Below are 26,187 nucleotides of genomic sequence, written 5' to 3' on the forward strand. Positions count from 1 at the left end.
TTCTTGTTTTAATATATATGCTGGACTTCAGCAAGGAGATGTTGGCTTTGGGTGGGGAAGGACCGCAGGGTCAGTGGCCGGGAAGCAGAGCCCCGGGCTTGGGTTTGCAAAGCTGGCCTTTGCGCAGTTTGTTGTGAATAAGAAACCAGAGTAAGATGGTTGTCCCCAGAAGGGGCTTATCTTGGGCAGCCTTCTCCGGCCGCGATACTCAGGTCCCAGGAGAAGCAAGTCGAGGAAGAGGAGTCCCGGAGGTGTTCCTGACCAGCCCTAAAGCATCCTGCTCCCGGGGTGCTGCCGTGAGGGCCCCCAGCCTGGGATAGAAAGGAATTCTCCGCGCTGAGAGGATGCTTTTTTTCTGACTGCCTTTGAGGACAGGTTGGAGGGCGTGGGCCTGGGGTTCACTGCAGATCACTAAAGCTGGTTGCCATAGAAACCACTCCCCAAGTCTTTTTTTTTTTTTTTTAAATATTGGCCCCAAGAGAGCTTTGCTTGGAGAATTATCAGGATGATTCAGTTGTTTTTCTGCACCAGGGTTCACGTGGAGCCGGCAGCCTGGTGCTGCCGTGGCTCGGCCCCCAGAGTCACCGATCAGCGCACAGACCTGCTCATGCGGGCGAGCGGGGCTGCAGTGGCGGGAGGGGCCCTGTCCCCATGCTCAGGGGTGTCCTGGCCTCGGGCTGTTCCCTCAGGGAAGCAAGGAGAACCTTGTTCTTACTGTGGTGTCCAGGGCAGCCTGGCGGGGGCAGGGGCAGGGGGCAGGCCTTCTGCTGCCCCTTCCAGCCCCAGAGTTGCCCAGAAGGGTTACAGTGATTGTGTTCTGTGGGGCGCGCAGAGCTTTCTAGGAGGATCGTCCTGGGGCTTTCCCTGAATGAGCGTGGAAGAATGGGGTTTGAGTTTAAACTGATGCCTCTTCTCCTCTTGTCTTGATCGGCTGGGAGATTGCGAAGGGACCCACAGATGGTCCCGGGGCTCCGTGTCTGAAGACTGGAGCTATTCTGTGTGTGACACACTCTTCACTAAGCACCTTCCACGTGAGGCTGAGCCCCGAGTGGAGGCCGAGGGGAACCCAGGAGCTGCCTGCACAGCTGCCAGAGTGATGATCGTGTCCTGGCATGAAACCGTGTACCTCCTCTTTGCAGCCATAACAAGGACTTCAGCTTTCACAAGGCCCATGAGGCCTGCATGACCTGGCTGTTGGCTCCCTCCACATCTTCATCTTGTCGCGCCTGTCCCTCGAGCCCTGAGCTCTTGCCCACCTCAGGGCCTTTGCACAAGCTATTCTCATGCTTAGAATTCCTTCTTCATTCCCAGCTCTCAGCTCAGGTGCCCCTCCCTCAGGGATACCTCCCTGATCGTCTCCCTAAGGACACATCTGCCATCTGAGACCCCATAGTTTTGTGCTTCTCCTTTCCTCACTTGGGAAGTGGCATCATGCTTTGTCCGTCCCTACGATCTGCCTCTCCCTCTTGGGGTCATTGTGAGCTGCACGGGGGCAGGGATTGCATCTGCTCCGCACTCACCGCATGTCCTCCTTGCCTCCCATGCTGCCTGCTGCATATGAATTGCGCCCACATGTTTGTGAAGCGAAAGGGCGTTGTCGGTGCTGGCGTTGTGCAGGGCGTCCTGGTGGGTCAGAGAGGGCAGCAGACGCTGGAGCAGGGCATGGGGAGGGCGCATGAGGCAGGTCGAGCTGCCTGTTGGGGGCGAGTAGGGATGCCTCGGGGTGTGGGGAACTGCAGGACCAGCAGACTGGGAGCAGGGGGCTTTTTCCTGAAAGGCTTGGACTTCATCCTGCAGGCCAGGGGTTCGGGCGAGATTTCAGATTTCACTCGAATGAGCGAGGGCCCGCTTACCAGGGGGACACGGCCAAGGCAAGATGAGCTCTGAGTAGAGAGGACACCGTAGCCACTGGAGCCCTGCAGTCTGTGCAGTGAAGAGGGAGCTCATGCCGCCGGGGCGCTCAGCGGTGCTCCCATCCGTGGACCCCAACCCCACTCCCCTCTCAGGTCCTTGGCAGCCCTTTGATTGTGTGAAATGGATCTGGGAAAGGAGGAGGCACGCTTTGCATGTGGGTTGTTTTCAACCATTGTTCTACCTGAAAGGAAACAGCTTTTTGAATCAACCCTCAGTAGCCCGGCTCCCCATCCCCAACCCCTTATCTTGAAAACCCGATTTATTGAGACATCACTCACATGCCATTCCACTCACTCATTTGATGGGTTTTAGTGTATTCATAGATCTGTGCAGTCGATTTCAGGACATTTTTGTCACCCCGAAAAGAAGCCCCAAACCTTTAACTATCACCTCCCCTCCCAGCCCTAAGTAGCCACCACTTTCTGTCTCTGTAGATTTCCCTCTTCTGGACGTTCATAGGAATGGAATCCTAGAACACGTGACCGCTTGGGACTTCCTTCTTTCGTTTAGCATAACGTTTTCCAGGTTCATCGCTGTTGTAGTGCGAAACGGTGCTCCCTCCCTTGATGGCTGAGCGACTTTCCACGTGGACGCACCCCGTTGTGTATCCGGACGTGAGGTGCCGGGTTTCCATCTTCTGGCTATTAAGAACACCACTGCCATGAGCTTCTATGTTCTCGTTCCTTCTGGTCATATACACCCAGAAGGGGGACTGCTGGGCCATGTGGCAACTGTGTACTCGGCTCTAGGGCTGCCAGACTGTTGTACGTTCCCGCCGGCGGTGCAGAGGGGCTTCGCCTCCACCGCATCCTCACCAGCCCTTACCCACCTCTGGTTTTAGCTATCCCAGCGGGGGTGAAGTGGTATCTTGTGGTTTGAGGTCAAGTTCCCTGATGATGGCTGATGGCGTCAGGCATCTTTCCATGTGCTCATTGGTCATTTGTAGTCCTCCCCACAGCCCTCCTTACACTTCCCGAGTAGATGTCTGAGTCCACAGATTTGCCTTTTTCCTCCTCTGGCCTGTATTGACCCCCCCAGAGCAGAATGGTTCGGAACACTGAAATGGGAGCCACTGTCTGGCTTTAAAGCTCCCCCCACCACTTCCTGCTGGTTGGCCTTGGGAATGTCTTTAACGCCCCTGTGCTTCAGGCCCCTTATCTGTAAAGTGGGGCGGTCCTAGTCCCTGCCTCCCGGGGCTGCAGGAGGACTGAGTGTGTGACTGTGGCAAGCACTCAGAGCACGGGCCACCTGGGCTTGGTGGTCTGGAGGCTGGGCAGGGCCTCTGCTGGGCCCGTGTGGCCTGCCGCTGCCTTCCGGTCTAGCTGCGGAGTCCGGTGCCCCCCGACACAGAGGGGGATGGCTTCCAAGGCCCTTCCTGCCCCAGTCTGCCCAGACAGGCTCAGCCGTGCGCTGCCGTAACAGGTGGGCCCTCCAACTCAGCCTGGGCTTATTCCTCCCCCGTGGCCCGCATGGTCAGAGGGCAGGCTGAGCTCCGCACGGCTGAGAGCTGGGGTGACAGAGCGGCAGCAGACCCGTCCTCACGGCAGAAGGAAGAGAAGTCCACGGAACGCGCCCCGACTCATACTTCCTGCCCCAAAGCACCACGTGCCGTGAACTCTTACGTTCCAGTGGCCTCACTGATTCTCGTGGCCAAGATGGACCACAGGGAGTCAGGCACGTATGATCTGCTTGTGGGCCAGGGAGCCGGGTGTGGAGGCGGTGACACAGCAGCCCCGCTGTGCTCTTTCCTTCCAAGAATTCAAAATGACAGTTGACTGTGGGGACTGAACAGTCGACCGGCACAGGCCCCTAGAACAGCGCCTGCTCCGAGCTCGTGCACATGTGCACGTGTCCCTGCTCCTTGCCGTTAGTGCCTGGGGTGTGCTAGCGTGTAGCGCCCAGTGACCCTCCCGTTGTGCTGGCCTGTCGGTGTTCTCGTTACTGCTGTTACTACCACGACCGCCACCACCGCCGTGTGGACAGTAGCATCCTCCTCACGGCCAACCTCGCAGTTCTCCGTCCTGATTATAGTCAGTGAGGCAGCGATTATGGGAACGTCCCCAGATTGAAGGTATCCCTCACCGGTCGCCCACCTGCCATCCCAGGAACGTGCTAGGATGACACCGTCGGATGGGGACATCGTGAGCAGCGGTGGACACCTGCAAGACCAGAGCTCCGCTCTGCCCCCGACCCCTAGGGCTCAGAAACGATCTCACCCCTGTGTTGGATCAAACCCTTTCAACCTCGGATGTTTGCTGGGCGGCCGCCAGCACGGGGTCTGTGCCGGAGCTGCAGGGATGGCGTGGAAGCGGACGAGCCCAGATTTTGCTGTTCTCGAGGCCTCTCACATGATGAGGGAGATGATATGTAAACCTAACATCAACGGAGTGAGCTTCTGTCCGTTTGGAGGCAGAGCTTAGTGGCCTGTGGGCCTCCTGGCCGGTGGTGTCAGAGTCAAAACCCTGGGTGCCGGGGAAGGATTCGGGCGGTCACCATGAGCCCTGTGAGAGGCCACCGCTTCCCAAGTAGGTCCCACTGTCCTTCTGTGCTCGGGGCACTCCCCTCTCTTATCTCACTTTGTGCTTCTGTCAGTGCCTGGGAAAGTGGAATTACTTCCCCATTTTTCAGGGAAGGAAACTGTCCAAGGAAGTTAGGGCTCTGGCCTGGGGTCGCTTAGTCCCGCTTAGTCCAAATGCGACAGACCCAGTATCATAGCTTGTGCTCTTTGAGATCTGCCTCAGAACTGCTTTGGCGGGCAGCTGATGGACCCCCGGAGGGTGTGAGGGCCAGTGATTCAGGGCCACCCGAGGGAAGAGGTCACTGTCTCCGGGATTGCCCCTGACCCAGCTGGTGCCGCCTGGTGAGAAACGCTAGCCAGCAGGCAGAGGGAGGCAGAACTGGGCATACTTGGTGACCCTAGGGTCAGAGGACAGATCCTGTCCTGAGGTGGCCATGAGGTCAGACTCTTCATGACTCCTGCCCTGGGTTACAAGGCCACCCTCCCCCACCCCTGCTGTGGTGGAGAGGGCCACACAATCCGCCCTTTGTGCGCCCGAATCAGGCGCTGGCGGTGAATCATTCTCTCTCCCCAGGGGGGGTTCGTGCCATTTAGTGCCATTAGCTGTGTGCAGGGCCTTTCTTGCGTAGAGAGGAAGACCGTCCCCCCAGGCAGACCCACGACTTTATGACCCTCTTACCAGCCCCCCAGGAGAGCAGGACTTTGTACAGCGCCGGGCGGGACCGAGGGAGGGGCCCGCTGGCTGGGAAGCCTGAGCTCTGACCCAGCGCGCAGGCTGCGTGTGGTGTGTGTGTGTGTGCGCGCGCAGTACATTGCGTTTCATAGATACTAGCATTTATTAATGAATTTTCCCAGGGTCAAGGAAGGAACTTCGTGCACGTTGTTTCCAGGTTCCTTACCCTGGGCGCTGTTGACTTGCTGGGCGGGATGGTTCTGTACTGCGGGGCCGTCCTGTGCCCCGTGGGGCTTCCGCCAGCACCCCTGGCCCCCACCCACTGAACACCAGTAGCAACACCCTCAATTGTGATAGCCAGGACTATCTCCAGACATTGCTGCCTGTCTCGTGGCGGCAGACTCGCCCCCGGCAGAGACCCCTGCCTTCCTCGGAGCTCAGCAGCTCCAAGACCTCCAGGGGTAAGCGAAGCTCTTCTGTTTAAAAAAGTGTGGATACTGAGGCCTCACTGGACACAGTTATCTGGGTTTGGGGCTTGGGATCTCAGGCCAAGAGGTCTGAAGTCTTGTGGGTTTTTTCCATCGGTCACACCTGTAGCAAGAAGCTCACCGTCTCCCATTCTCCTCCCAACCTGTTCTGGGGCCGTGACTTCCTGACTTGGCCTCCGCGCTCCCCGGAAAGGCTGTATACTCACGATTAAGCATTTGTGGTTTCCTTCACCTTCGCTAAATCACAAGCCTCTCACCCCGCATGCCGGCCTCTGCTGGCCTTGGTCCTCCGAGGCATGAGGACCTTCTCGGAGTCCCTCCCTGCACAGCCCATGCTGGGGGGTCCATGCCCACTGTCTCAGGGCTCCCACCGCCCACCTCCCCTCACTTCCAGCCCCTGACCCGGCCTACGCCTCGCAGCCTGTTGCTTGATCTCTAAGATCAGTTATCAAAGATCTGTTAGGTCATTCATTCGACAAGTCTTTTTTTTTTTTTTTAATGTTTTATTTATTTTTGAGAGAGAGAGAAACAGAGCATGAGCAGGGGAGGGTCAGAGAGAGAGAGGGAGACACAGAATCTGAAGGAGGCTCCAGGCTCCGATCTGTCAACACAGAGCCCGACATAGGACTTGAATCCACAAACCACGAGATCATAACCTGAGCCGAAGTTAGCTTAACTGACTGAGCCACCCAGGCACCCCATTCGACAGGTCTTGATTGAGTACTTACTGTGTGCCAGAAATCCTCAAAGAAAAGTCTCGGGACACTGATCAATAAGACAGATGAGGCGGACTCGGCCCCCGCCCCCTGCCCACAGAGTTTTATCTATGTTGGGGGGGTGCGGTGGGGGCAGGGATGCAAACAAAACAGGAGCAGAGGAAAAAGTAACACGGTCTCCAGTTATGGGAAGTTCTAGGAGGCAGAAAAATCAAGGCTTGCGGTAACAGGGAAGTTCTTGTCACTTTAACATGCAGCCTCTCTGAGGACTCGACACTGGGGTTGAGGTTAAAATTTAAGGCCTTAAAAAAAAATTTTTTTTAGATGTTTATTTTTGAGACAGAGACAGAGTGCAAACAAGGGAGGGGCAGAGAGAGAGGGAGACATAGAATCTGAAGCAGGCTCCAGGCTCTGAGCTGTCAGCACAGAGCTCGATGTGGGGCCCAAACCCACGAACTGTGGGATCATGACCTGAGCCCAAGTCAGAGGTTTAACCAACTGAGCCATGCAGGTGCCCTGAAATTTAAGGCCTTTTGATTGAGGGGTGATCGTGGAGCAGGCCAGGGTGGGCGTGTCTGCCAGGCCCTTTGGCAGGGCAGGCACAGAGGACCCCTGAGTCCGCTGGTGTGGCCGGAGCATCTTGCCCAGCAAGGAGAGTGTACAAAGTGAGCGTGCCCAATGGCCACTGGTTAGAGCAGGCCCAAAAAGGACACTGGGAAGTCAGACAGTTGCCTGCGGCCCCTCGGGTCCTTGCCACCGACTGTGGTGTGTATGTGGTATGGACCTGCCCTGTGCCGCTGGGGCGGCTGAGCACAGGGGTGAGGGGCCCCTGGCTTTCCCAGAGTTCAGCAGTGCACTGCAAACCCTGCACTGGTTTCACATGACTCCCTTCCCACCGCCGACAGCAACATGGGCACCCCGAGTTCTGTGAGTGACACTTGCACCCCCAGCAGGGCTCGGGGAGCCTGCAGCATCAGGGAGGCCTTGGCTTGTTCTGGGAACGGAGAGTTCCACTCTGGCTGGAGGGCTGGGTGAGGCTGGGCGTGTGGGGCAGGCCCAGCAGGCCTGTGGTCTGGACCCTGGGAAGTGGCCCGAGGGCAGGGGTGGCTCCACAGCCTTGCCCGAGCTGTATGGGGAAGGGTGTGGTGTGTGGCGATGACCCCGTGGAGGGGTGTGCGTGTGGGCCTGCGTGTGGAGGGGGCGTGTAGGGGTTAAGACAGGTGCTTAAGGAGTGGCGGCTGCTGTGTGACCTGGGACAGGGCAGCCCCTTCTGGTCCTCGCTCAGCTGCCAGCTCTGACCCTTGGGCCATGTGAGTGCTGGGACCCCCCCTCAGGGTCCCACAGCGATCCCTTAATGGACATGCTAGTCTGTCCTGGCTTAGCGTCAGCCTGGGAGGCGTGCTGTCCGACCACCGCAGGGCCCTTTCCAGGTCCGGAGGCGCTGGGACTGGGCATGTGACACTCGTCAGGGTGAACAGCCTGGCTAGGCACTGTGCCAGCCTCCCACTGACGGAAGATGGAGAACACTTACAAGTTTGGTACTGAAGTCTGGGGACAGAAAGGGAGGGATTGTTCTCCGTGGGGGCCTGGGAAAGGCGGGGAGACGGCATTTGCCGTCTCAGATAACAGAGCCTTCTGTTTACTTCCAGCCCTTTCTTCCTCAGCGGTTGGGGTGCCGTTTTGGCGGGAGCTAATTTCTTCACAGGCTTTTCTGTCAGCTCTGTGAACAACCATCTCTCACCCATGGGGACCACGCTGTCGTGCTCACCTGCTCTCCGGGTGGCTGAGTGAGGCACACGGCATTAGAGTGTCTGGGAAGATGACCCAGGTGGACGGACAGTCGCGGGGGACATCTGGCTTTGGGGGCACGTGATCTGAAGGCCTAGACACTGAGGCTGGCGTGCAGAGCCATGTGCCCAGGAGAGCCCGTGGCCTTGGGGTGCTCAGGCCCAGCCCTGCTCCACACAGCCCCCCCCTCAGCACGTCCCCTCCCTTCATCCGGAAAGGGTCTGATTGCCCGTCGGTGCTACGAGTCTGTACAGTTCACTGTGGGGACAGGGTCCTGGCTGCTCTGACCTCTGCTTGTCCCTCCTGAACCCCTTGTTCTGTGATCAACCTGTCTGTCACAGGGACGGGTGCGGGGGTGGTCATTGCTGGTGCCCTCCTGCCCTCCCAAGTGCCCCAGTGTGTCCCCCACCTCATGCCCAGCCTGGGCCAGTGATTCTTTCCAGTCATCTCATGGACTACGGTTCTGGGAGATTCCAAAGGCATGGCCCTCAGCGTCCTGACGGTCTCCTCCCGCCTCTGCTGCCTAGCCGGCCACTTCCCATCTGGGGCGCAGCCATGATCAGTTCCTGGTCGCCTTGGGCCTTTTCAGGGGCTCCTGTGTGTCTGAACAAAGATGGTCTTCTCTTCCCCAAACAAAGCCATTGTTCTGCCTCCAGATCTTGGAAATGATTTCACATCAGCCCTTCAGGCCGCCTCGTTCTGTTTGATGGCGACATGGTATTGCATTAAATCGTCCTAACGAGTTCCCTACTGGTATTTCAGAAACAAGCCTTAGTGATGAAATAACCTTGTACACAAATCTGCATGCATAAGTGGGGAATCCTGGGGGATAAATACCCAGAAATAGAAACACTGAGTTGGTGTGTTCTTAATTTTGGCTGGTGCCCCGTGTTCTCCCATAAGGTGGTACCAATTTACACCCCCACAGACCTAGAGCTGGTCCGTGTCCCCCCACTTGTGGACATGCTTCTCATCTGTTTCATTGGGCACAGAGGTCTGGGGTATCGGGGGTGCTAGACCCTAACAGTACCCCCATCCCATTGTATTTGCTGCTGGCACTCAGGGCCCTGGCAAGGGCAGCATCTGTGCCAGGCTCATGCAGGCTGTCTGGACCTTGACCCTAGGCCACCTCGCCTCTGCCTGGTGCTCTTGTGTTCACACCTCACCTTTCTTTTAGTAACTCCCCATGCAGTGAGGGCCTGACCACCCCAGCCAGGGCTCGTGGGAGTAAATAACGGGCCTTGAGAGCAAGTTCAAGTACACTGAGGGGCAGAGGGCATCATCTTCCTTTTCACCGGCTCTGCCAAATCATGCCAGAGGTCAGGCAGTGTCTTAGTCCTTCCCACACGGCCGGCCCTGGCCCACATGCCCCTAATGCCGACTCTGTGTCAGACACAACACTCAGGCCTGTCCCTTCTGAGTTGGGCCCCTGGGCCACACATGCCGCTAGACTGGTCACTGCAGAACACAAAGCCGGCCCTGCCCCTCCCCGGCTCCAGACCTTGTTGCTTTAGGATCACGTCCAGGCTCCCTGGCTGGTGTGTCTCCAGCTGTCTGTCCTGCTTGGTGCCTTATGTAACCTCCCCTTTGAGACCTACATCCACCCAGCCGTGCCGGCCTCCCTCACCCTGTGCCTTTGCTTTTGCTTCCCCCTCTGCCTGGAATGCCTTTTCTCCCGTGGCCCACGCCTGTGACCCTTCATGGCTCAGCAGCACTGGCCTCCGGAAACCCGGTCTGTTCCCTCTACCCGCCTCCTGCACAGCTAGATTAGTGCCCTGAGCTGCATCCCTGCATCCTCCCATGTGGCAGTGCTCCCCTACTCTGTCCTCACCAGTCCCCTGTTCATGTCTCCCTCCGCACTCAGGAGCCCCTGGTGAGGGTGGGCGGAATGCGGCTGCTCTGTAGCTGCAGAGATGTCCCCCGCCCTGATGTGTGTGTGTGTGTGTGTGTGTGTGTGTGTGTGTGTGTGCACGTGCATGCGCACACATGCACTTCTCAGCAGCTCTCTCTCTTCCTGGCCTTATGTTCTCTGGGAGGCGTCAGGCTGAGTTCTCAGACGCCAGCGAGCTCCCCAGAATACAGATGAGGACTCATTAAGACCAGGGTGTCTGTGGGCATGGAAGGCCAGCTCTCCCCAAGGAGCAATTTTAGAAAAGTGAGAGACGCAGCAGGTGAGGAGGTGCCCTCTACATGCCAGGGCTGAGTTGGTGCGGAATGGAGAGTTCTCTTAGTCGCTGCACGGAAGGGCGGTCTTGCTCAGGCTAGTGCGGTCTTGCTCAGGCTAGTGGACTGATGTCTGTCCCTGACGCAGAGCCATTGGCTCTCTGTTGCTCGTGTTCCTGCCTTTCCCTCTGCTGTTGCGGGGACCTGTGTCACTGTCCTAACGAACCCGGTTCTGTGTAGTCACTACACTGTGCACATGCTTGAGGGCAGCAGGCCCTGAGCTCCAGGGCTCCGGGGCCCCAAGAGCTTTTATTGTTCATGTATCACTTCAAAGTATCGAAGAATCCTAGGACTGGAATGTACGAAAGAATATAAATGCATCATTGCAACCTGCTTGTTTTGTAGACGAGAACGCTGAGGCACAAGTGACTTTAGGTGGCTTTCAGAAGTATGCATAAAGTTAATGGCAGTTTTAGGGCTTGAAGCCAGATTTCTTGACTCTGCCTTTGCCTTAACTTTCACAGTGTCTTGGGGTCCTCATGCTGGAATTGAGATCACCCAGGTGCAGCTGGGCTGAAAGAGATGGTCAGCCAGTGACTGGAAGATAAAAAAGCCTCAGCTGACAGGGACTGTTACGTAGATTGTGTACTGCACAGCTCAGTGGTAGACTGCAAATGCATCCTGTGTGGCTGGGCTTGGCAGTCCTGTCCGTGGTACGTACCGGATGCTGCCGCAACCTTCTTCTGGGTTCTGGGAGCCTACTCCCAAGGTTCAGCTGCATGAATCTCCAGCCCTAGCCCTGTGCCACTCTTCAGACCCCTGGCTTGTGATTCTTGAACAGCCGTGGGTGCCTTGGTTTGGCCAGGGCCATGGTTGGCTGCCTGGCACTGTCTGTTGCATCCAGGCACCTGGGTCTAGTGCAGATTCCTCAGGACTCTCCGTGGTGTGTGTTCTGTAAGGTGTAATGAACAGATGCATGTGCTGGGTGCTGGTGGGAAAGCATAGCCTGGGGGACGTTTGGCCCTGTCTTCAGGTGATTTCACGTCCGTGACCAGTGGCCGATGTCATGGCCTCAGTAGTCCACCCAGAGGATTTGCTAGCTGTCCTCCCCAAAAAGCTTTGCCCAGCATGGCTCATGACCTCACCCTCCCATGGAGCTAGCCCCCCGGAACGGGGTTCACTTTCTGCAGAAGCACACCGTGCCTTCGACGGTGTTTGCTCACGACACCATTGTACCTGTTTGTCCTGCCTCTGGGAGCCCTCCTCCTTCGCTGCAGGTGTCCTGTGCGTCCTGAGCCGCACGTGTCCGGCCCCCGGCGCCGCGCGGATCCTCTCCCCAGAGGCCGCGGTGGACTCTAGCTTCTGTTGTGTCATTTCTTTACTCTCCTGAGAGGTGGCTGTCTTGTGGTGGTGGTTAGTTTGTCTTGATCCAGGCTCTGGAATAGAAACAGAGACTGTGGCCTGGCGTGGTGGCCCCTTTGGGGAGCAGAGTGAGCCAGGGTGCACCCTGGGGTGCTAGGAGGAGCAGGTGCGGTCATGGGCTCATCTCTGGTGCCTCACTCTGTGCCCTCGGGCTTGCTTCTACTTCTTTCTCCTTTCTGAAAAGGCGGGCTGTCTTGCAAGGTCTGACCATGCAAGGACTCTGCTTCCGGCCAAGGAACTTGCAAACTCTGTTGCCATTTTTTCTTGGGCACCAGATGCAGCGTGCCCGGGCTCCCAGACTGTCCCACCAGGCTCGCGGCCTAGGCTTGGGTCGACAGCACATGAGAAAGACGTCCTGTTCTTTTCTTTTCTTTTTTTTTTTTTTAACATAAATTTTACAAGAACACACATGAGAAATTCTGGCCGTAGCTAAAATTGAGATGCTTTCCCTTTGGCCAGGCCTCCCTGTGCCTTGTTTTGCCAACTAGAGGGCTCTGGAACCAGATGGCTTGGGTTCAGATACCATTGTGGCTGCTTCCTCACTTGGAGAGCCCGGGCCAGGTGCCGAGGGGCTCTCGGAGTCTTAGTTTCTGTCTGTCACACGGGGCTGTTCCTAGGACCTACTGCGTAGGAATAAATGTGTCAGATCCTGAAAGCGTGTGGAACACCATTCAGTACTCGGGGAGCATCCAGGAAAAGTTCAGCGCTCTCCTCACCATCGTTCCTGTAATTAGGAATAATAACTCCTTCTGACGTCTTGCCGGGACCTCCATTATGGTGTTAAGACTTTAGGAACTGGAATCTTCCTGGCTTTCATCCAGCACTTGGTGTGGAAGGAGCCAGTTCAGGGGGCAGCCTTTGCGGCCGTCAGCTGGGAGATCTGGGCGTGGGATGTGTTCTCAGGAAGCCGGGAGTGCGATTACGCTGAGTCAGCCCAGGGTTACCTCTTTCCCGTAAAGGCCCCTGCCAGTCATTTCCAACAGCCGCAGGGAAGGTGTGTCAGGTCTTCCCCAGCATTCTTTGGTGACGGAGTGCTAACTGAAACACGCCCACCCTGACTCACGGAACGCGCCCGGAGAACTTGTTCTGCACGTGGCTCGTGGGGTTCGCCCTGCGCGCCCTGCTTACCCAACTTCTGGACCCAAGTGATGGTCAGGATCCTGAATCCCACTTGCTGTGATCCCCAGCTGATCACTGCCGTGGTGATCCGTGGCGATCCGCGGTGATGGCTGCCGTGGCCCCGGGAGGGTGTGCTGGAATCATGCCCCTTTTCCATCTTTGATCTACTCTGCACAGAAGGCTGGAGTCTCAGAGAGGGTGAGCGCAAGGCAGGCCACACTGAGATCAGGGAGCAGGTGCTTGCTTCCCTGCTGAGTTCAGTGCTCTCATTCTTTCTCTACCCTTCCCCCCCCTTTTATAAGGTGAAGTAAATACACACATAGAAAACCATAGGTGTAAGCGAACAGTTTGGTGGATTCCGCAAACCAGATAGATCCACTTTGGATCCACCACCGATCAAACCATAGAGCAGGGCAGCTCCCTGGAGCCACTTGTGGGCTCCCCACTCCTCCCCTGCCTGTGCCGGACCTGTCCTGCCCCTTCTTTCTCTTTCCGCTCTCAGTGAGGACTTCTGCCCTCCTGGGAGAGGGGGATAAGGACTCTGGGAGGAAGGAGGCTGGTTACCAAACTAGACGGTGAACTTTCTCCAGCATGTTGGATGCCCTCAACTCCCTGTTCCATGAATGGCGTCCAGTCCAGTCTTCCCACACCATCCCTGGCCAGCAGGGTTTTTCTGAAACTTACTTCAGTCCTAAAATTCTCCTCCTAGAAAGCACGTCTGCCTCTCCCTCCAGCCTTCAGGTTAACACGCAGGATGCTTGGCAAGGGTATCTGGCACTTAGCTTGCCCGGCCCTGCATGTGACGCCTCCTTAGCATTCACCATGCCGCTTCCTGTCCCAGCTCGCTGGAGGCTGAGAGTCCCGGAGAACAGGCGGGGCCCGCTGTCCCCACAGTGCTTCCTTAAGGTCTCCTCTGCAAGTGCTTGGATAGGACCACTCAGAGGCCACCGTTCAAACAGCCGCGCTCCCGGAGACCGGGACTGCTCTGTCCCCCGGAGGGCTGGGCGGTTCCAAGGCTCTTCGTTCTTGGTGTCAGGCCTCGGCCCTTTCTTTTCCGGTTCTAGACCTGTTGACTGAGCCGGGCACGGGTTCCCCAGCACTTAGATTCGAAATGGGTCCGTAGACTCTCTGGGAATGAAAAGCACTTCGGCCACAGAACTTGTGTTTGGGGAGGTGACAGGGTGTACTGCACAGGCCTTGGGTTTGACACTATACTGGCTGGTTTTGAATCCTGGCAAAGGCCCAGCTGATTGTGTGGCCTTGAGCCAGTCACTTACCCCAGTGTTTTCATCTATAAAATGGGAACAAAAATATAGGTGTTTATAGACCACAGAGATTGCTTTGTGCGTCAGATCTAACATTTTGTGTGATTGCAGCTTTTGGAAACCAGAAAAATGGTTTATTTATATACAATAGTGGATTTTTAAAAAATATCTAGCTAGCTAGCTATGTTTCTATCTATCTACGTGTCTATGTGTCTATCTACATATCTATGTGCCTACATATCTATGTATCTATCTATTTTGAGAGAGAGGAGAGTGAGAATCCCAAGGAGGCTCCATGCCATCAGCACAGAGCCTGACACAGGCTTGAACTCATGAACTGTGAGATCATGAACTTGAGCTAAAATCAAGAGTTGGATGCTTACCTGACTGAGCCCCCCAGGGTCTCCATGTGCCTTGGTGGATTGTTACCATTACTGCCTCAAACATCCATGCTTGAGGGACTGAGTTTTGTGATCTTTTGCATTCTTACCCAAGAATGTTTGGGATATAATCCAAGAGACATGAAAACATCCAAACATCCATCTAGGCAAACACCTGTGTACAGGTGTTCACAGGAGCTTAATTCGTAGAAGCCATCAGGGGCAAATAAACCAGGTGGCCGTGACCTGACGAACAGATCAAGAAAGGCGGTGGAGCCACACAGCGGATATCACTCAGCTGTAGAACGCGGCAAAGCAGTGACACGTGCCGCAGCGTGAATGAGCCCTGAAAACGTGATGCTATGTGAACAAAGCCAGTCACAAAAGACCCCGTTTGGTTCCATTTATAAGAAACGTCCAGAATAGACAAGTTTCTAGAGGCAAAATGTGGTTTCCAGGGGCTGGAGGGAATGGGCGAATTGAAGCTGATCGCTAAAAAGTATGGGATTCTTTTTTTTTGAAGTGATGAAAACGTCCTCCAACTGTGCTGATGGTTGCACAGCTCTGTCACGTACTGAAAGCCATTGAAGTGGGTGAGCTGCGTGGTCTGTGGAAGAGCTCAGTAAACCTGTCCTAAAATATCCCATGACGTAGGGGCTCTGACTGCCTCCACTTCACAGATGAGGACTGAGACTTATGGAGGCCCAGAGTCACGAGTAGGGAAGGCAGGATTCTACCCCAGGTCCGGCAGTCCCCCCCCTAATCCCCAACCCCGCTCCCATGCATTGAACCTCTTCACAGGATTGGCCTTCACCTTAGAGAGAAGGAAGAGGCCTAGAGAGGAGAGGGGCCTCCCAGAGCTCTGTGTGGTGTCCCTCCTTCCCTCCCTCCCAGCTCCCCCACCTCTACGGGGGAGAGTTCTAGAACAGTCCACTGAGCTCAGATCTCCCACTCCTGCCATGGAGGTGAGAGGTTAGGGAATGCCGGACTGGGCTCTCAGACGCACACAGTCCAGTGGATGGCCTTTCGGCGGCTGGGTCACAGATGCGACGAGGTGAGGCCTGTGTGCCGGGTCTCAGGTGGGTGGTGTCCTTGACTCACAGACGCTCCAAATGTCGATGATGTCCCGTTTATTTTTTCTTTTCTTGGTTGTACTTTTAGATTTAAAAAAAAATGTTTATTTTTGAGAGAGAGAGGGAGACACAGACTCTGAAGGAGGCTCCAGGCTCTGAGCTGTCAGCACAGAGCCTGACATAGGGCTCGAACTCACAAATCCTAAGAGCGTGACATGAGCTGAAGTTGGATGCTTAATGAACTGAGCCACCCATGTGCTCCTGGTTGTACTTTTAGTATCCTGCCTAAGAAACCGTTGTCTGATTCAAGGTCAGGAAGATGCACACCAGTGTCACCTTCTGAGAGTTTTATACTTCAGCTCTCACCTCACGGGATTTTATTTTGTTTTGAGAGATAGAGCACACACAAGCTGGGGAGGGACAGAGGGAGAGGGAGGGGGAGAATCCAGGATTCATAGCCAGTGGGGAGCCAGATGCGGGGCTCAATCCCACAACTGTGAGATCATGACCTGAGCGGAAATCGAGAGCCACCCAGGGGTCCCACCTCGTAGGATTTTTACATTAAAGGACATGTTGCTTGAAAACCGCATTTCCCCAGCAGCGTGTGTACAGCTGGTCCTGGGTGCACAGTGGCTGCTATGATTTAAAAGTTAGGATGATGACGATTTTTATTTATTATCATCTTTTCCATAATTAATCTCTCCCTGGGTTTCCCATCTGGCTCACTGCCTCTTGCTCCTTCTGGAAAGATAGTGTTGGTGTTTGAGTCTGTCTCCGGCACAAGGGGTATGTGAGATTGAAGAAAAGGCAGACCTGGTTACTTAGCCCCCTCACCTCCCCCACCCCCCCCAATTTTCTGTGATTACAGAGAATTTAAAAATACTTGCCGGACCCCTGCAACACGCTGCTGGGTCCCAGCACCCTGCCTGGTGAGCCAGCGGCTCACGGCCACTCTGTGTCACCTCTGCCTCACCTCACCAGCCCCTGGGCCTGGTCTGGTTACTTTGAAGCAGATTCCACACGTCATAGTTAATCTGTAAATCACTTCAGCGTGCATCTCTACAAAATGAATCACCACTTTCTAAAAGGAGCCTGCAGTGTTTGGTGGGGAGTGGGCCAGAGCGCCCTCGGCCGCTGAGAATTGAGGGGGCAGAACTGTGTGTGGGTGCCTCTCTCACTCCCCCATAAGGAGCCGGCTGGCACTGGGCTCTGCCAGGACCGGAGCGGTCCACAGAGGGGTGCAGCCTGGAGCCTGGGCTAGCTACCACGGGGCAGGAGGGCTGACCCCAGGCGCAGGGCTGGCCTGCCCCTCCGTCTGCTGGGGGGGGGGCAGGGCAGGATGAGCTCAGAGCCCTTGGGTCAGATCTGCTTGCTGAGAGTCTGCACGTTGTCCGATCATGAGACTCCTGTTTGTTTTTCTGCCTACTAGCTCCTTTCCCGTCCGGCTCTTACTGCCCACAGCTCCTTGGCTTAGGTTTTATTCAAAACGTGCATGTTGCACATCAGGAAACAGAATCTCAGATTAACTGCAGTTTCTTTTTCATAGACATCGGGTGAGTGGTAGACACAGAATTTGAACTTGGGCCTTCTGCCTGCGTTTTCTGTTAGATAAGAGCAAACGCTTGTATCTCCCTGCTCATTTCCTGTCCATAAATGGAATTGCAGAGGAAATGGTATCTCTGAGGTTCACCCCGGGCCTCTCATCTGGCTCACATTCTCCGTGGGGAAGCGTTGGCTTGCCCCAGCCCGGCAGATGGCACTCGCTGTCCCTCCTGGCATCACTGTCCCACGGGCCTTGGGTTGGGGGGCACCTGGCTGGCCTCTGCCCCTTCATCCCCTCAACAAACATTGTTCTCTGGCCCTGTAACCAGGGCCACCTGCATCTGCTCTCTCTGCTTTTCAGCCGGCTCCCAACCAGGCCCCCTAGTTCACGTCCAGGCTCTCTTTGTAGGTGTGCGGCGGCCGGCGCGCTCAAGGAACATGTGTTTACCATTTGCCATGGAGACCGTTTGGGCCTTTCTTCTTCTGAGTGGTGATAAAACGGCACAGGGCGCTCACCCTTCCAGCAGTTTGTTTGGTAATTCTAAGAGACTTGTGAAAAATGCATGAGGCCCGCGGTACAATAGATAGGCTGAAAGCCTTGGAAGGAAATCTACTTGTGGATAGCGGGGCGATTGGAAAAACTCTTTCTTTGCCCTCTCTGTCCTTGTCCTGAAGGAGATTGTGTTCAGGAATAATTCTTCTGTTAATACTGACGCTTTCATCCTGGGTCAAAAGCTTGTTGGCGCCTGCTTGTCAGATATTTTCCCCTTTGGTTTCTTCTGATTTCTTTCCCTCATGAGTTTGGCTTAAATTCATGTCTTAATGATTCCGAGTTCTCTCTTTAAAGGTCACTGCCCTAATGCATAAAAACGGGATCAGATCCAGCAAACACTCAGATACTCTTCTTGGAGCTGGGGCGGGGGGGGGGGGCGAAGGAGCGTGTCCGGACTTTATGGGACTCAGTTGCTCGGAGAGAACTGCGCTAGCCCCTCCAAGTAAGCATCTCTGATACTGCCCTCTCTTTGAAGGAAGGCAGCACGCATGCGTTTGTGTCCCCACCTTTAGGTGTCCCCACCCTAGCAGGTGGCTGGCTGTCCAGTTCTAAAACAGCCCCCATGTGTGGCCCGAAGTTTGCCTCCATACACACCAGCCTTCAGTCTTTTCCAATTTAGGCTTTTAAGTCACAGATGAGGGAACTGAGACCCAGAGAAGCCAGATGGCCTGCCCAAGGTGACCTTGAGAGGTGCTAACAGTGGGGGCCTGGGTGTCTCGAGTCCTGGACCCTTGTTCTTTCCTCCGCAACAGGCTGCTTCCCGGAGTGTTGGGGGAGGGGGGGGGGAGTGTGGGGGGATAGGTCAGTGCCTTCAGGTCATAGCCCAGAACATGAATTCTTTGGCCAGGATTATAGACCCAGCAGGCAAAGCCTAGAAGGCTTTCATTCATCCACGTGTCTCTAGTACTCTGCAGGATGATCTGAGCGCCGTGAGTGATGCACAGTTTGTTGAATGGATGACCTTTTTTTTTTTTTTTTTTTTTTTTTTTGGATACAGAGAGAGACAAAGCATGAGAGGGGGAGGGTCAGAGAGAGGGAGATACAGAATTGGAAGCAGGCTCCAGGCTCTGAGCTAGCCGTTAGCACAGAGCCCGACGCGGGGCTCAAACCCACGAATGTGAGATCTGACCTGAGCCGAAGCCGGAGGCTCAACCGACTGAGCCACCCAGGCGCCCCGAATGGATGACCTTTTAACATGAAGACAGTGCTAGGATTTCATGTGCATGTAGGAATCCTGGTGGCTCACGAGTGACCTGCTGATGTGGCAGTGTAGACCTGGTTCAAAGGAATGGTGCCAACACAGATAGTTGCTGTTGGGGAGCCTGGCACAGAGAGGTGCAGGCACCTGGGCGAGGCTGAGGTTGTAGGAGAGCAGAGCTGGGCACGGCCCCTGGCCTGGAAGTGTCTTTGGATAAATCTTCCTTCTCCGGGGCACCTGGCTGGCTCAGTGGGTTGAGTGGCCAACTCTTGATTTTGGCACAGGTCCTGATTCCAAGGTATGGGATCGAGCTCTGAGTTGGGCTCTGCGCTGAGCATGAAGCGTGCTTGAAATTCTCTCTCTCTCTCTCTCTCTCTCTCTCTCTCTCTCTCTCTCTCTCTGTCTGTCTCTCTCCCCCCTCTGCCTCTCTTCCCTGCTTTCACACACTCTTGCTCAAATTAAAAAAAACCAAAAAGACACTTCTCAGCTTGTCTTCACAGTCCCTGTGGGTGGCACATGGTCCCTGTGGGTGGCAGCCGTGGGCTTGTCCTCATCAACTTGGGGGCTTATTCTGTATAAGCAGGGAGGAGGGCCAGCCACTGACAGTCGCCGCCCGCAGGAGGAAGGTGGCTTCTCTTCTGTGTATCTATAGGATGGGTGTGCAGGGAGGAGGGGATGAGAGTATGGCGGCCCCAGGGAGTTCATGGATGTGAGGACTGGAAACAGGGCTTCTCACGGGCATGTACTGGCCACCCGTTAGGGACCGAGAACAAAATTGTAAACATTCAGAGAAAAAGATACAAATGAGCCCATAATCAGATACTTTGGTAGGAAACACAAGGCGGGGATGGAGGAGGGGAGATTTCAGAGGAGAAGGAGATAGAAATCTCTGGCTTTGTGTTAAGAGCTCTTAAAAATGATTACTAGGAACCAAAATAGGTTCACTGAAAAAAAAAAAAGGAGTAATTCCATTTGGAGCTTTCTTTTTTTGTTGATAAGGCTGACTTGAAAAGGAGCATTGTGGCTTTGTTTCTTGGCCTTTGCTGACCTCGCAGACGGATCTGGTAGACGGGGCGGGCAGGGGGATGAATTCAGCTGGTGTATTCATTCCCTGGGGTGGCCTTGACAAAGTACCACAAACTGGGTGGCTTAGAACAAGGGAGTTTTTTCCCCTCGAACAGTTAAGGAGGCCAGAAGTCTGAAGTCAATGTGTCTGCGGGGTTGGTTCCTCTTGCAGGCACCCAGAGAGACTCTATTCTGTGCATTTCTCCCACTTTCTAGTCCTTGGCCAGCCTTGCCTCTGTAGCTGCAGCCATGCAGTGTCTGTAGCTGCATGACTTCAGACACTGTTTCTGGTTTCAGATGGCCTTCCCTGAGCTGTGTGTCTCTCTGTCCAAATTTTCCATGTCTTAAAGACACCAGACAATGGATTCGGGTCCTTCCTAATCCCATATGGCGTCATTTTAGTTTGATTCCATCTGTAAAGACACTATTTCCAAATAAGGTCACACTCACAGCACCAGGGCTTAGTAGGACTGGAACAGATCTGTGGAGAACACAATGCAACTCGCAATAAGAACAGCTGGTGAATGAATGGCCTCCCTTGCACCCAGCCTTTTCTCCCCGGTGCTCCAGCACTCCGTATTTTTATCCTTAGAAACACAGTGTTTGGGGCCCAGTTTGGGGTCTCATCTACCGTGTCTCTCTGATGAGCTGCTCTGGCACACGGATGTGCCATGGCTCATGTAGTCACAGAGGTCACAAGGGGGCAAGACCAGGATCCTCGTTTTCCTTTCCTAGAAACATTTTGCTCAGTTTCGTGCTGAATTCCATTCGAGTTTTGTGTTCCCCATGAGTGTTATTTCTCCAAGGAGACCGTAACTTCCTCAAAGGCCGATTTGGCCATAGATCTGCTTGCATGCTCCTAGTCTACCCTGGAGCTAGTAGGTATCGAAGAAGCATGTGGAAGGGAGCATTCGAGGCCAGGCGGCCGCCCTGTGTCATGTTGTCAGCAAGCCTGCCCGCAGACCTTCTCCTGAGCCCGGGCACTGCGCTCTCGCTGGCCCGGCCTCAGAAGCCGCCTCCGAGCAGGGCGCTGGGCCTCTCTCAAGTGCAGGCCACACACGGAGCAGATCTAGTTTCAGGTGAGGCTTTCTCCAGGGGCCACACGAGCTAATGAGAACCTGGGTGCGCCCCTTTTTCCTCAGCTCTGTTTTTCTCACTCTGGGCTCCATTTCAGAGCTTTGGCTTTGTCAGGCCTGGCTTCGCATCTCTGGGCGACTGCTTCCGGCCGCACCGTCTCTGTGCTTCCTTTGTGCTTCCTCTTCTCCCTGTTGTGGAAGAGGATGGTCTTGTCCCAGCATTCCTCCAGAGAGCTCCGAGCTTGCCTCTGATTGGGCCAACTCTGATCACATGTTCTCTCCTGAACCAGTGGCCAGGATGGAATACGCTGATTGGTCGATCCAATGTCATGTGATCCCGGTGTGACTGAGTGCGTGGGGGCAGCTTCGCCAGGTTGTGTGAACCCCCAGAGGGAAGTCAGGGCTGGTGGAGGGAGGGAGAAGGGAGCGACGGATAGGAGAGGGGCATGTGGGGTGGCATCTTGCGGAAGCCTCAAGTCAGCCAGCGTCAGTCCCCCACCTCCAACCGGAAGTCGTGTGTTTTCCTTTCAGGAATACATCGATGCACACCCTGAGACCATTGTCCTGGACCCCCTTCCTGCCATCAGGACCCTGCTCGACCGCTCCAAGTCCTATGAACTCATCCGGAAGATCGAGGCCTACATGAAAGGTACGGACACGTGTGGCTTGATGCCTGTGACAGGTGGCAGTCACAGGGTGACCATGGCATCGGGTGGGAGGCGGAGTGTGTGTCTGATCTTTTAAAGCCCTTTGGGACAGGTAGCAGTGGAATTCCATGGGGGCACACATTCTTGAGAGGGCTCTTTTCTCTCCTGTGACCAGCAGAGTTAGGAAATAAAAACCCAGGGGGCTCATCAGGAGAGAGAGTGGCTGCAACCACTTCAAGACGGTTTTGTTTTGTTGTCTCAAACCCACAGAGTGGCGATGGAGTGTCCCGATAACACACGGTGGTTAGAGAGCACCCACGTGTGTAGAATAGCTGAGCAGAGGGCGGGGAAGGGGGGTTACATAACCAGGCAAAGGAAACAAGCGGAGAAACTGAAGGGCCTTTAATCAAACACATGGAGATGTGTCATGTGGCGGCTGGAGGTCGTGGGGTACGCTCTGCTCTGGAGTGCGGGCGCCTCCCACTTCGCTGCGGGAGCTCTTCCTGCCCGCCTCATCCTCTTGTCCTTGAGGACTCCTCCTCCCCGCCTCCCTGGGCCCCAGAGAAGTGGGGCTGCCTTCCCAAGGTGTTTATTTATGTGAGAAGGGCTTTTTTGGGGAAAGATTCCAATTAACAGTAACCTAGTTCTCTTTGCCTGGTCCAAGCATTCCCTGCTGAGAGTTCTTGTTGAATTTTGAGGAAAAGCGCTTTGCCTCTGTCCTGGGGCTGAATGAAGGTTCATCATACGGCCTCCGCTCCTGCCATCCAGACCATGAGTGTGGCCTGTCTGGGCTGCCTTGAACCCAGAACGCTGGTGACTTGGCTCGGTGTTATTTTGTGTGATGGTGGGACCAGTGGGAAGAGGACCAGAGACAGCCTGTCTGCAAGGTTAAGCCTTCTTCCATTCCCTCTTCCAGTGCTCATAAAGGTGGCCTTGGTCATCCTCCCCGTCTTGCAGACAGTAACGGAGACTGAGAGCCAGCATCCAGTCAGATCTGCCCGCCTCAGGCTCCTAGCTCTTAGCCCCTAAGCTTAACTTACACGTTCATGGCCAGAGGGCCCTGGATCTAGCAAACACCTTGTAAGGAATAGTCATGGACCTGGGCTTCGAGAGTTGATGAGTCTATACTATTCTAAGGAACATGCCCTGTGGAAGCGCTGGTGCTGGATCTGGCTGTCCTGGAAGGGGTCTTGAAGCCTGCTTCCCTGGGTACCTGGCACTTAGCACGTGGCATAGGGCGTGGGCTTCCTGGGCGGCCCCCAAGTGCCGGCTTTTTCAGCACGCCGGCGTCCATTTTCCCTCGGGCCCGGAAAGGCCCATGATGATGTCGGTTTCCCTTCCCTTTGCGCCGTTTCCCTGGGTCCAGCTAGAACCGTCCGATGAGAAGGAAGATCATAGGGACATTCTGGCTAAACTTCAATTCTGGAAAGGAAATCCTCCTCTTCTCAGGGGATGTGCACGTGAGATACCAGCCGTGTGAAGGGACAGGAGATGAGTCCGATCCTGATGAGAAGGTCCGATCGGTGGGAGGAGTCGCAGGTCAACAGCCACATTGTGGTCGAGTCTAGGAGAAGAGTGATGTGTTCTAATGGGGTCAGGGTGGTCACCACCGAGACAGCTTTGAAAAAGCACACAGGCTGTGGCGGGGACACACTGAGGTTGTATCTGAATCCGGGCTCTTGTTGCCATGTGGCCTTGACTGAGTCCCTTGACCCAGCTCTGCCTGTTTGCTCTAAGATGTTGGTAACAAACGGCTTATCCACAGGGTCTGGGGTTGAGCTCATGGGGATGACATCTGATGAGCACATAGCATGGGTCCTGGCTCATGGTGTCACTCGGGAATGGCACCTACTGGCACAGATCCCATTACCATGGAAGGGGCAGGGGCATCTGGACTGGATCTTGTGGTCTCTGTCAGTTTTCATGCCTAGAGAATCAGAGCTGGAGTCAGGGGTGAGCCTGGGTCTGGACTGGGAGTATGCACAGGAAGCAGGGATGTCCATGGCGGGCGAGACTGAGAGTGACAGCCTAGGCCTCCCAGATGGGCCAGTCGTGAGAGCAGAGGGGGTGAGAGCAGCAGCATGGAGTGCTTGAGCGTGACCTGCAGACCGCTGGGTCAGTGTGGGGGGCTTGGAGTGCCTTGTGCCGTCGGGGACCTCATGCATGAGCAGCCCCCAAAGGGGTGTGGGATCAGTGCAGGTGTGGCCTGGAGACACATTCTAATGGGCATTACCTATATCCTGTTATAAGAGTGCCCCACACCGGGCCACAGGTGTGAAGGGCTAGTGACCGACCTTGCAGTGGGGAGAGAATCAGACCCTTCTCTGCCGGGTCCAGGAAACCTCAGACTCAGGAGTCATCAGCTCGGGAGCTGCCTGCAGGGGTGGGAGGTGGGGAGGCCCCCTCCATGGCCGGCAGGAACGTGTTGACCAAACCCTCCAGGCAGGCTTGGTCCTCGGCCAGCAGGAATTGTTTTGTGGGTGGGCCATGACCGCTGCGCCCTGCAGTTTCCTTATCGTGTGCACCGAGCCGGGCTGGCATTTCTCCAGGAGGGTGGGCAGACGCTGGATTTCCTGGAGCCTTTTCCTGCCCCCATCCCCCCCACGGCTGTTCTTGTGGAAGCACTGCTGGCTCCCACCTTCCGTCCTCCGGCGGGGGGTGGGGGCTCCTCCTCCCTGCAGATGCAGAGAGAACCTTCTTCGGGAGGCACACCCCCGGTACTCCTCCGCCCCACTCCTGCTATTCCTGGAGGCAGCCTGTGAAGCGTACTGTAAATGGCCGTAATTACCCTGTAAACTCTTCAGACAATTAGAGCAGTCCTAGTGACACTGTTTTTGTGTTGGAAGAAGGGGCTGGGTGGAGACCTCCTTGAGGTGTCCTGTCCTTCAGCTGAGGTGGCTGTGCCTCAGAGAGCACAGGCGGCTGCAGGGACAGACAGGGGAGGCTGCCGAGGGGAGGTGGCCAGGGCTGTCTGCTCAGGGAGGGTAGACATGGCGTGGGGGGTGAAAATCTCCTGGGAATAGCGGAGGAGCACTCGGGGCAGGGGTCCACGCCCAGCAGGCCCTCTGTCTCCATGCGCAGCGTCAGCTGTGCGGACAGGTGACACCTGCTGTCTGGAGCCCCAGCTCCCAGTCGGCGCTCCCAGAGCTCAGCCTCTTCTAATTCAAAGCCGGGAGGGGAGGCAGGGTCCTTTCTCTGCCTCAGACCCATCTGTCTAACACTTGACTGGTTAGTGCTAGAGTTGCTGTAGCAACAGATCCAAAGTAACGGTGGCTTAAATGAGCTAGGACTTCATTTCTCTGTCATGGAAGAGCCCAGAGGGAGAACCCAGACCTCTTCCAGCTGATCGTCCTGTGATGTGGGCCTCCTGGGCCACAGGATGCTGCTGAAACTCCAGCCGTCACTTCCAAGATCCAGACATGAGAGTGGGGAGGCGCTAAGGAAAAGGAAGCAAGGAGAAACGGCCCTAGTTATCTTTAAGGAAAGGCTTTGGAAGCCACAGTATGATGCTCTGTCCATGGCCAGGACTGAGTCCCATACTGAGCTGCAAGGGAGTCAGGGAATGTGGTCTCTATTCGGAGCAGCCCAGTGCCCAGCTAAAACCTGGGAGCTTTAGAAGAAGCTGTGGACGAAGAGGGAGAACGAGATTTGAGGGGCAACTAGTCTTTCTGAGTGTCCTTCCTTCCTTCCTCGCGAGAAGTGGGTTGCTGCCTGGGGAATCCATGGGTGAATGACTCTTGGAATAACGATTCCTCTTCCAGGGGGCCCGGGGCTGTGGCCTCAGCCTGTGACCTTAGCGGCAAGCTCCTTGCACACAGCAGCTCAAAGCAGTATGAGGTCACAAGGCTTACAGAGTGACCCACCCCAGAGCGTTTGAGCCACAGGTTTCTCCAATAGATGACTGTCTTTGGTCAGGGCCGTACCCACACCCCTCAGCCAGAGGCAACAGATGGCACTGAACCTGGATCCAATTCAGACCAAGTGCAGAAACCTCCCAGAAATGAAACATTGCCTGGTGCAGGCATGGGGGCGGGAGGGGGGGCGGTCAGTGAGTCCTGATTCCCTGGCATGCATCTGCAGGCCTTTTCGGTCCCTGCCACCTGCTTTGCCACCCAGAGCCAAGATTTTGAGATGGAAGCCCTGAGGCCAAGGCCTGGCCCTGCCACCCCAGCTGGGCATTCTGGGCAGGGCTCTAGCGGGCTCTGAAACTGGCCAAAACGAGAGAAAGCTGGGCTGTGACTGGATGACACAGGCTTGTCCTCTTGACCCCGGGAGTCAGGGGTTGGGTGGGGGCAGCAGCTGATGGAGGTTATTGGGCCACAGGACAGAGGGCTCAAGAGACCCTTCAGAGCTGATGACAGCTGTGGGAGAGGGGTGACATGCTCTGGAGGTGACAGATGGCCATCGGGATGCCAGGCCTGCCTGGGGAGGGAGGTACACACCACGGATGGAATATTTCTGCCTGTGATTTTATGGGAAATGAATCAGGGCTCATCCTAGAAGCCATTGGGAAGCTGGATTGAAAACGGAGTAATGTAGATGGCAAGTGAAGAGAAAGGAGCATTCCTCAGAGCCCGGAGGAGTAAT

At 55.5% G+C, this 26,187-nt stretch overlaps 1 protein-coding gene across 2 annotated transcripts in view; it reads left to right on the top strand.

Moving 5' to 3' along the window:
• The window catches only part of ITPK1 (inositol-tetrakisphosphate 1-kinase), a 166,319-nt gene that overhangs the window by 101,885 nt on the left and 38,247 nt on the right, over nucleotides 1-26,187 (top strand). For both annotated transcript variants that reach the window (XM_029952121.1, XM_029952122.1), the window contains exon 4: nucleotides 21,485-21,602. In XM_029952121.1, the coding sequence (XP_029807981.1) occupies nucleotides 21,485-21,602 (118 nt within the window). The remainder of the gene's footprint in view (nucleotides 1-21,484; nucleotides 21,603-26,187) is intronic.

Source organism: Suricata suricatta, chromosome 9 (genome assembly GCF_006229205.1).
Source record: "Suricata suricatta isolate VVHF042 chromosome 9, meerkat_22Aug2017_6uvM2_HiC, whole genome shotgun sequence".
Classification (NCBI taxonomy): domain Eukaryota; kingdom Metazoa; phylum Chordata; class Mammalia; order Carnivora; family Herpestidae; genus Suricata; species Suricata suricatta.